Below are 10,614 nucleotides of genomic sequence, written 5' to 3' on the forward strand. Positions count from 1 at the left end.
GGCCCTACAAGATTCACAGTGGAAGTGTGTGGCTCCTTTAATATTTCAGATTCCCCTGCACAGCCCCCCTCCCCCCACTGCTGATTGGTGGAGGGACCTGACTTGTAGCTCAGTTCTGACTGGCAGGATGAGCTGCAAGCAGGGCTCCTTCACCAATCGAGCAAGCAGGGAGGGCTGCAAAGGAACCTGCAAAATTAAACCTGTGCAGCCCACATTTGCAGTGAATTTGTTATGGCCCTACCTATATTTAAAGCACCAGGGAAAAAAAGGAGTAGAAAAAAAAGAAAATAAAAACAGGACACAAGATAAAAATAAATCTAGTCTGAAATGTACTTGCAATCTACCACAGAAGTACAAAACTAAAGGAATCTGTAATAATATTAGTAGCAATCAGTAGTCAGAAGATCACTAAATAAGGTAAATAAAGACAACAGAATAAAAACATTAATATGAGGAGAAGCTGAAGAGGGGCAGATATAAAATAAAATTATAAAATAACATGAAAAGAAAATGAAAAAAATATTTAAATTTATTCAAGGAATTGGAAAAATACATTTTTTAATTATATGTTCATTTTCTTAGGGGTTTTTTTTTCACTTCAGGCATGTTTTACTAAACTTGTTCAAGAAAACCTCTTAGCAGAAGCGTCATTTTGTTTTCTCCTTTTCTCTTATGCCAGTTAACAATTTTCTTAAATATTTCTCTTACTTCAAATTTAGTTGTCTTCATTCTGATTATTCAATTTATTCCTTCCAGAAACTTTATTCCTAAATTTCATATTATTTTTTCCAAAAGCACTTTTGTAACATTAATGCATTGTGAACATTGCCTAGTAACTTGGCTTTACAAAGCTTTAGAAAAGATATTTAATGCAGATACATTCATGTATTTCTTAGGTCTCAGCATTTTCTACTTGGGAAAAAGAGTTACACAAAATAGTATTTGACCCACGCTACCTTCTACTGAACTCTGAAGAGCGTAAACAGGTGAGTTCAGAAGAGTATTAATAATGTATGTAACCTTTCTGATCAGTTTTTGATGCCCAACAATTACCATAGCATCTCAATGACCCACAAACTAAAATAATAATAATAGTAATAATGTTGTTGTGGTGTTGTTGTTGTTGTTGTTGTTATTATTATTGACAACAGCAGTAATCACCTTATTTCATCTTAGAAAGTAGGATTCATAATTTAATAGAATTAAAGGTATATGTGTTTAAGCCTGTAGACCCACCTAGCTGAGGGCACTAGCTCTCCATAATGGGGTGTTATGAAAAGGTGAATTCTTCCATATCTGCTTGTAAGAGATGCTTGTCATCCAAGAGAGGTTTTGGAAGTTTTCAAGTGCATGCTAGACATGCATTAGTTTGGGATGATCCTTTCTTGACCAGTGCTGGACCTGTTCCTATGGCCCTATTCCTATGATTCAGAAATGATATTCATTTCTGTTCAAGCTGTATTTTTGTGAATAAATGGTTTTAAGAGCCTGAGGAAGGTGGGAGATAATGGTGTTACCTTTTGAGACAGAGAAATATAGAACTCAGCTTCTTACAGATATCACTTGCACTTCTAATCCTATTGTGTAAGTAGTTCCTCTAATGGCTTCAAATAGGTATCAAATAAGATAATGGAGAAAAGTGAACCTTTTGGGACCCCATAAGTGAGGAACTGAAGGTAGAGGCACCACCTTCTCTATGATATAGAAGGCATAAGGACATATAGCAACAGTACTCTTTTATATGCATATATTAAAAAACTTTAACACTTTAACTTATACTTTCCATATGAGTTATTTTCAAATTATATTTTATTAAAATGGTTTTGTAATGCATGATTGTGAAATGAGGAAAATGTTTAATAAAGGTGATAGTAGTAAACAGGGAGACAGGATTATTTTGCAAGAGAGCTCTGCCTTTCCTCCAATGACTCAACAAGGACAACACCTAGACCTTAATCAATCTATCAAGCTTTATTGCTTCTTTTGTGTTATCAACCATATACATGATTTACTAAAAATATATAATGAACACACCTAATAAAAACATATCATATAGACCTTACCTTGAAACATTGCTGACATGGACCTCAGTTGTGGGGTATATTAAATGCTCAAGGAAAAATGATTATGAAGAATAAAGACTTTACATAGAAGATCAAAGTTGTGTTAATGTTGGTACTGAGAAAGAGAAAATATTCAAGATAAAAAGTAAACTAGAGGATTAAAATAATTGGTGACATCTACCAAGCGTGATTAATTGGACCAGTTGGAAAGAGATGTGACAAAAAAGTCCTATATTTACTGATCTAAGAACTGAATCAAACTTTATTCATTTGCATCTGGAAAATATGCACAAACTATAAGCCAGTTCAAGCATTTTTAAGGACTATTACCTAGATAGTTGTAATTAATGCAAAATCATATCAGATGTTTAAAGTTTTAGAAGATTTGCTGGATAGAAATATAAATGGAAGGACCTGTTGTTCTACGTCCAACATTTTCTTTTATAGCTGGCTTTTGAATAATGGATTTGTAGGTATTCAGATGTTTCAGACTGTTCTGTTTATTTAGACATTACTGTCTTTGATTCCATGTGACCTGAGAAAAGAATAAAAATAGATCACTGACTTAATTAATCATCATGCTCATGTATTGTAGAAGAAATTACATATGCTGTCATCAGATGCATGGAAAGTTTTGCTGTGAATGATGCTTACTGATGCCCTATTTTACGTGGAAATTGAGTTTGTGGGAGAAAAATAATCTCTGCTATACGTCTGTGCAAGTCTTTGACATTCAGAAGATTAATTTCCATGCAGTCTTTTGAATTATGTAAATGAGCTAATGTTTTGAAGACTCAGAGCTGAAATCTGGCCCTACTTCTATGATGAGTTCATGAAGACCACATACAAATTAAAAAGAGGAATCCAGGCTATGGCTAGTTAAACAATAACTTATTAATGTTTCCTCTTTCTTCCCTTTTCTAGCTTGAAAAGGGCAGGAGAGAAATGGCCCTAAGCAGAGAGGGCATGAAAGCATTTTATCCACACATCCAAAAAAAAGTGTTTCATGACTCTAACATGTGTTAAGATTAGTTGGATCATGATGTGAGCCCTGCTTTGTATCTCTGGGTAATTTATCTGAGGCTGCCTGAGGAATGGAAGTATCTTTTACTGAAGAATAGCAGTTAGGTAGGTTTATTTATCAATATTTCCCAAGGGGTTATTACCAGTTAGAAGAAAGATGTTATAGTACTTAGATTGAAAATAGAGTGAAACTTATGCCAAGAAACTCTGAAAAGCATTGTAGTAGAAAATATATTAGATGGATTTATTATAGTCAACAAGTACTGTCATTTTGGAGAATCACTTCTCGGAACATTAATAAATAAATTGTTTAAGAATTCTATTATTGTTTGGAATTCTCAGATGACAAAGAAGAATTTAATATTTTATTCTTGTCTTTCATTTTCTTTTTACAGATGAAATTCAGACAAGAATAATTATGTGTTATAGCAGAAGCTATAATGTACCTTATGCCTTAGCAGGGGAAATTAATGCTTTTTGAGAAGCTATTTTTGATGTTTTAGTATTTCTAGAACATTTTGCTGTATTGTTCTATTAATCAACCCCACACTTCCATGTTCAGTTTTAGGAGACACAGTTTTTCCCCTGAATATAGGTAGATAAATACAGATAAACTGCTTTTTCCCTGTCCCCCATTTCCCTTCCCCCACCCGCCCAAAAAAGGGAAAAATTCCTCAGCAGAATTGAATAATCAAGGGAAAGTTCCAAAGAATTAAATCCATAAACACACTGGCTAAGTACAGACAGTCAAAAAGCATGATGGTGAATCATTTCAGTCTTTGCAGGTTAGTTTAAGATGTATAGATTGAACCAATAAGCAAGTGAACAGACATTCAGTTTTGATTCCAGAAATGCAGTCACATGCCTGTAGAAGCTGGGGGTGCTAGAGAAGTCTTCCCTGCTCAGGAGAAACAGACAGTTTGGGCCAAGGCTAGCTCATGTACCCTGCAATGAAGTGGGGGAGGGGGTTTGTGGGGAAGGTGCAAAGCATCCTGGGGTGTTGGGAGACTGTGAGTTAACTTGAATCTGGAGGAGATCTGAACAGAAGTTCAATGAACTGATTTAACCTAACTCAGTTAAGTTTGATGCTACATCCATCCTGGTTTATCTTAAACCGTTTTGGCCATTTTGAAAATTGTTGATGTGCACTGTGTTGCAGATTTGAACCAGTTGCTGATCACTTATACCAGTTAATATGTGATTCTGTCCCTAGCCACTGAAATTAAAAAGTATCCTAGGTACCAAAGAAAAAGTTTCCCAAGGGTCACAATATTCTGACTCCACATATAAAACCTAAGGGCGATTTTGATGGTTTTTTCTGTGGGAAAATAAACGTTGACTAACAGCCAGAACAATACAGTGGCATGATTGATAGCTAAGCACTTTTTGCAGTAATCAAAACTGATCATAGTATGTTTCCTAATATTGATAACATGGTGATAGAATTTGCAGTGCAATATTACTTAGTTTTGCGTGCCTCATTTCTGCCCTACATGCACTTACTTACTCGCCTTCTAAGAGCACATAGAATCAATTAATATATGATTTGGGCTTGAGCTACATGTTAACTCTCTCTTTTTCCACTTTTAAATTTGAATGCTTGCAGAAACATTGCTTCCTTTATGTAGGCACAAGATAACAATTGGAATTACCTGCCAAATTAATTTTTTGCTTTCTCTTTCCTGAAATATGTTTGCACATGTAAATGAATGGGAGGTCATCAGAGACCTACTTTAGCTAGTTTACCTTTTCCAGTACAAACAAGGAACAGACACAGTGCTCCTACAAATAGGTATTTTAGTGTTAAACAGTTATAGATATTTCAAGGCAAAATACTTGATTTTTATTTTGTGTTTCTTTATAATGCAAACTAAAGAAAGGGCCAGATTTTTAAAGATGTTTTAAGGTGATTATAGATGATGATTGGTACCGAGGGGAATTTTCAAAACTGCCTACAGTTGTAACGTCCATAAATTTTAAAGGGAGTTAGGCAACAAAGAAATCCTACCGGGGTGTTTCTGCACCTTTGTGTGGCTAAATATGTTTACGTAGCTGGCATACAGCTCTTCTACTGGCATCGATAGCTTTGTCTGCTTGTGTGCATCATGTGGAAGCCCATGTGCAAGCTCAGTGGAAACATGATTCAATTTTTCTTTCTGTAATGGACATGAAATTGCTGCTTAACATCATGGACACTTTTCTGGCCCACAGTCAGGAGTTAAGATAGGTCAGGAAAGGTGCAGATTTCAAACCTAATAAATGCAATCTGTTTGACAGATATGAGATGGAAATGTATAATCTTATGAATCTTATGAATGTTGAGCTGTGCACAGGACTGGTTACCTGTACCCCTGACAGAAGGCTGCACTCTGTATTTGAATGCAGACATAAACGCCCCAAATAGATATTTTTCCTGTGAAACACATTATCAGGACTTAGGACTAGATTGTATAGGTATGTGGGTCAGCAAGTGTCAAGTGGAGTGCAGTTCTGGAATTCTGCAAACCTTTAATCAACTATGTGTATGGCAAAGGAACTATTAATAAATATGCTGTATTTTGTCTTCTTTTTCCTGAAAAGATATTTGAGCAGTTTGTCAAGACAAGGATGAAAGAAGAATACAAAGAAAGGAAAAATAAATTATTGCTAGCCAAAGAAGAATTTAAAAAACTGCTAGAGGAGTCCAAATTATCACCAAGGTATGAAGCTTCTTCAAAAGAAATGGGTTTTCACACATTTTAAATTAAAGAAACTTTTTAAAAATTAGATCATGATCAATCTTTTAACTCACTGATGTTTTACTTGTAATGTCTATAGCAAAAAAAAAAAAGGGTTTTATGGAAAGTAAGAGGGCAGTGGCTTATTTATTCTTGTTCTATCTCAATCTATTTCCCCCTAGCCTCCGTGAAAATCTGTATGTGCACATAGTTAGGGACCTACCAAATTCATGACTGTACAATTTTTGTGGAAAATTCAAAATCAGGTGGGCTTTGTGAAAAATGGTGGTCTCTGCAATTTTGATGGGCTCACTGTAAAGAAAAAAAAATTACTTACCAGCAAGCCCTACAGTCTTGGAGAATGGCAGATGGGGACAGGAAGGGGGTGGGCAGAGGGAACAGGGGAGGGAGGGGGAGGAAGAGGGCAGAGTTGGAGTGGTTGGTGGAGTGGGGCAGAGGCCAGATGTAGGGGGAGGGAGGCCAGGATATGTTGGTTGCAGCAAGAAGCAAAGTTGCTTCACAAGCAGCTGCACTGAGGCCCCAGGCTAGCTGTGGCAGGCAGCCAGGAGGCTGCATCAGAGCTTGTGGAGCCCTGGGCTAGCTTGTTGTGTGCTTGTACCCACCACCAGTAATTAGCTGGGCCAGGGCTCCACAGACCCCAGTATAGCCTCCCAGCTGCCTGCCCCAGCCAGCCTGTGACCCCAGTGCAGCTGCTTGTGCAGTATCCCTTCTAGGGGATGGCCTGAAACAGTGGTTGAATTACCCTGATTTCACCCACGGAAGCCATTAATACATGCTTAATAACATTTGGATTAACAGCTTTCCCTGGCTTAATCAGGGCAATGAAGCTGCAATTTCAGGCAATCTATGGGGAAGGGCAGGTCTGTGGGGCCTTTCAGCCAATCAGAGGAATGGGGATGCCCACTCTGCACTCAGCCCACAAAAATGGTGGCTGGCCCTGGGGTCTGCCCACAAAATCAGCCAGCCACCTCCTTGAGTTTGGTACACCCCTACCCATAGTGAATGTGAAGTAAATAATTTACCCATGTAAGCACAGCAGAATGCAAACTACCCAGCCCCCAGCATTTAAATAAACACATAGTAGCACATAACATCTCCAGTATTTTTCAGTTCACGTTATAGATCAGTACCACATTTCCCTACATGATGATTCTACTTTACAAAGGGGTTTGGGATACATGAAGTCCCTTTCTCCTCCATTTTTTATGCTTCTGTTAAAGAAGATAAAGCTACAGTGTTCCTTTAGGTATTCATATTTGGACAGTCAAATGCATTTGCTATAATTTAGACATAATAGAGTTTTCCATTACAAGATATAGCAATAATAGAAATTCTGATATACCTCTAAGAAGGGTAGAATTCACCAACTAGGTGCGGCAGTGAAAATTCATTTTAGCCATACTGTAATAATGATTTAAGATAATTAACTCTAAACTAATTGCTAAGCAATACATTTACAGCGTATAAGAATGGGAATACTGACTAATGCAAGTAAGTCAAGTAAATTATGGAGTAACGATGATTTTGATTTTGGAAGAGGCAACAGAATGGAGAGATTGACTCCCTTTGTCAAGTAGAGAACAATCTCAGTAAGTGTGACACAGCAATATGAAATGTAACAAGTAAACCCATGGTCAAAGAATCTGAATCTGTAGCGACAAGTCTTTTAAACGCTGCTTTACTCATGATTGTTTCTTGTCTGCAGAACAACATTTAAAGAATTTGCAGAGAAACATGGCAGAGATCAGCGGTTTCGACTTGTTCAGAAAAAGAAAGACCAAGAGCATTTTTTCAACCAGTTCATACTTATTCTTAAAAAGAGAGACAAAGAAAACAGAATAAGGCTCCGGAAAATGAGATAAAAATTCTGGAAATCTGCAATAAGCACACAAGTCAATACTGTGACTGGTGGAGAAAATAAAAGGAAGAAGCATTTTTTGTCTTTTTTTGGTTAAAGGTCCAATAACGTAAAGAAGAACCAGATATCCTGGAGAAAAACCTTTTCATACTGAAGTTCAGTGAACACAAGTTAAATGTATTAAGGTTGCTCTGCAGGAATCTGTAGGATATTTAGTTCTCAAAGAATTAATGTTTCATATTGAAGCTCTCTTTTGTATAACATTCAGAGTTTGATGCATTTCTAATTGCCATGATATGTCAATCCCTTAATTGTTTTAATTATGCAAATCACTTGTAATATACACAAATTATAAATCCAATGAAGATTTGTAATTAAGCAGAAACAGATGTCATCCGTAACAATCTCAAGATATTGTCATCATTTAAGGGAATTATCTAAAGCAAATTTTTGGCAACTTTATGCATTAACATACATTGTTTAGAAATACAGTGGTATTAAGGAATTCATTACTCTATGTTCATATGTCTATGTCTAGTTTTCTGAGTAAAAGTAACACAGTATTAATTGTTGATCATAGTGCAAAAGTGTGAAATTATTGATATATGTTCCACAGAAAAACTTCTAAATTTAAAAAATGGCTTTCTAATTACTGTGACTGGTGCTTTCAGACACAGAGATAAGAGCAACATTTCTCATAAAAGTTACTATAAAAAGTTATTTTGTAAAACCATATTAATATTTGAGTTATTTTTATTGTATGCAGAGTTTGCATGATATTTTTTCTCATCATATTTGTATACACAAATATTCTAACTTTTTTTAATTAATAAATATTTTAAGCCAATTAACTTTCAGCTTTTAGTTTCTAACATTTGGAAATTTTAAACAGAATGACACAATTCTGACAATTTATTTTAAACTAATACATATTTGAGGAACAGGTAATTTATACATAAACTTCCAACACTATCAACAGGAGATACAAGCATGCTGAAGACAAAAAAAGACCTTGTGATAACGAAAATCACATAAATCAGATAGCATATATCAGCAGAACTCCAAATTTCCATTTTATGCTGGCTTTATGCGTTCTTTACAAACATTGTGAGTTAAAATATACCAAACCTAATTGGATTATGTTTTATTATGACCAGATGCTTTGTAGGTTTCCTTTTTTTCCTACTAGTAGTTTGGAATTTTCTCCAAGTAATGGTAAGTTTTCTTTAGGTCTGTGCCACATGTTTCTTAAACAATAAAAATAAAACATTAAAGTGTAAATAATGGCCCCAAAGGAATTTGAATAGACATTTAAAAAGAAACCTGAACTTTTTAATATACGTGGAACTTCAGTGAGCTAACTTTTTAACCAACATGTTAATTACTCGCTATTCTGGGTTTTTATTTCTTTGGGGTATATATATTTTATCCTTATTTGTTCTTTTAACTTTCCTTAAGCTTGGTTTTGGGAATGTATCTAATAAATCATATGCAACTGAGCAGCACGCAACAAGTGGAAGATATAATCTTGCTGCCATTGAATAGCAAAATCCTCATTTATTCCCATAAGAAGAGGATCTTGCTGAAAATTCCTACAGGTATTGAACACCATCACTTCAGATAGTCAAGAAAGTGAGGATTTAATACTTTCAGAACAGAGCTGGAGTCCAGGACAACAGACGATGATCCTTACTTTGTGATTTATCACAGATAGACCAACTGTATAAAAATGATCTATGTAACTATATATGTACCCTGGGGCTTTATAACAACCCATTCTGCTCTAGCTTTGCTTTGATAGGTATCCTGATGTCATCCAAAAACCCTGATGTGCATTTAACTGTGTGTTGCTCAGAGTTACATGTGAAGTATCTTGCCTAGAGAGCTGAAGTTCACTTGTAAATATTGTGTGACTGTACAGTACCAACCACTAGAAGTGCACACGTCTTATAGCTTCTTATAGGTTGTGAGGTTTCCCACTGAAACTAAAGGGAGATGCATGGAAATAATGAGGCCTCATTTACTGAGAGAGAGAGACTACCCTACTTCCAGTGATTTGCACTTGTGTTGCCTTATGTTTAAAATGTATGTGCATATCTATATCCTATGTTGCCCTCACCTTTCCAATATAAATAAAATGATTTCTTGATTTTTTTTAAGATTACTTTTAATTTAAACATTTTTCGGCTTTCTTGGAAACACTTAATACCACCTGACTGTGCTAGTTGGTGATGATAAGAATTAGAATCAATCTCATTCTCTTGGGGAAGTGGAATGAAAAGCAAAAATTAAGAACTGTAAATTACGAGTATTTTCATTGCTGTGGTATTTTTGTACAAATAAGCGCTGGAAGTCAGTTTTTTCTCTGTTCTGGTATTCTTCATCTGGTGAAACTCTTTTAAAATTGATGTAGTTCTAGATTTATAATGGTGTATCTAAAAAAAAGAAGTCATATTAGAACAGAATTTAGCATATTAATAGCCGCACTTATAAAATAGGATTTTTGCCTTGACAGTATCTTTTGAAGATTATACATTATGATACAATCTCATCCAACATAATGCAGCGCTGCTTATACTATTTATTTCATCTGTGTGCTCAAACACCTAGCCTGACCTCATTTTAGACACTCAAATAAAAACATCTATTCTCCTACAAGGAATATAGCTCTTTCCCACAGACAAAAGTTGAAAAAACATAAAATGACTTTGAGATTTGTCTGTTCAAACCTCCATACCCACTGTTCTCAATATATTGTCCTGCAAGAACAACTTACTGTAAGCCATCATCAGAATTGTTCTCAAAAATGTTTTTTATCCCATTTTTTTCTGTAGCACAATATGAAATTTAACTAAGTTATAAATACAAGACAGTACTATATTACTCCAGAGTAATTGTTGCAGTTAAATACAAATGTAGATGCTAACCACAG

The 10,614-nt window shown here is 35.4% G+C and overlaps 1 protein-coding gene across 1 annotated transcript in view; it reads left to right on the forward strand.

The window, feature by feature from the left end:
• TCERG1L (transcription elongation regulator 1 like) overlaps positions 1 to 10,117 on the forward strand; it is a 228,811-nt gene extending 218,694 nt beyond the window's left edge. Inside the window, exons 11-13 of the mRNA XM_019555453.1 lie at positions 897 to 986; positions 5,667 to 5,785; positions 7,530 to 10,117. Of these exons, the coding sequence (XP_019410998.1) occupies positions 897 to 986; positions 5,667 to 5,785; positions 7,530 to 7,686 (366 nt within the window). The 3' untranslated portion in view covers positions 7,687 to 10,117. The remainder of the gene's footprint in view (positions 1 to 896; positions 987 to 5,666; positions 5,786 to 7,529) is intronic.
• Positions 10,118 to 10,614: the final 497 nt, after the last annotated feature.

The sequence above is a fragment of the Crocodylus porosus genome, unplaced genomic scaffold (genome assembly GCF_001723895.1).
Source record: "Crocodylus porosus isolate Cpor-Errol unplaced genomic scaffold, CroPor_comp1, whole genome shotgun sequence".
Taxonomy (NCBI): domain Eukaryota; kingdom Metazoa; phylum Chordata; order Crocodylia; family Crocodylidae; genus Crocodylus; species Crocodylus porosus.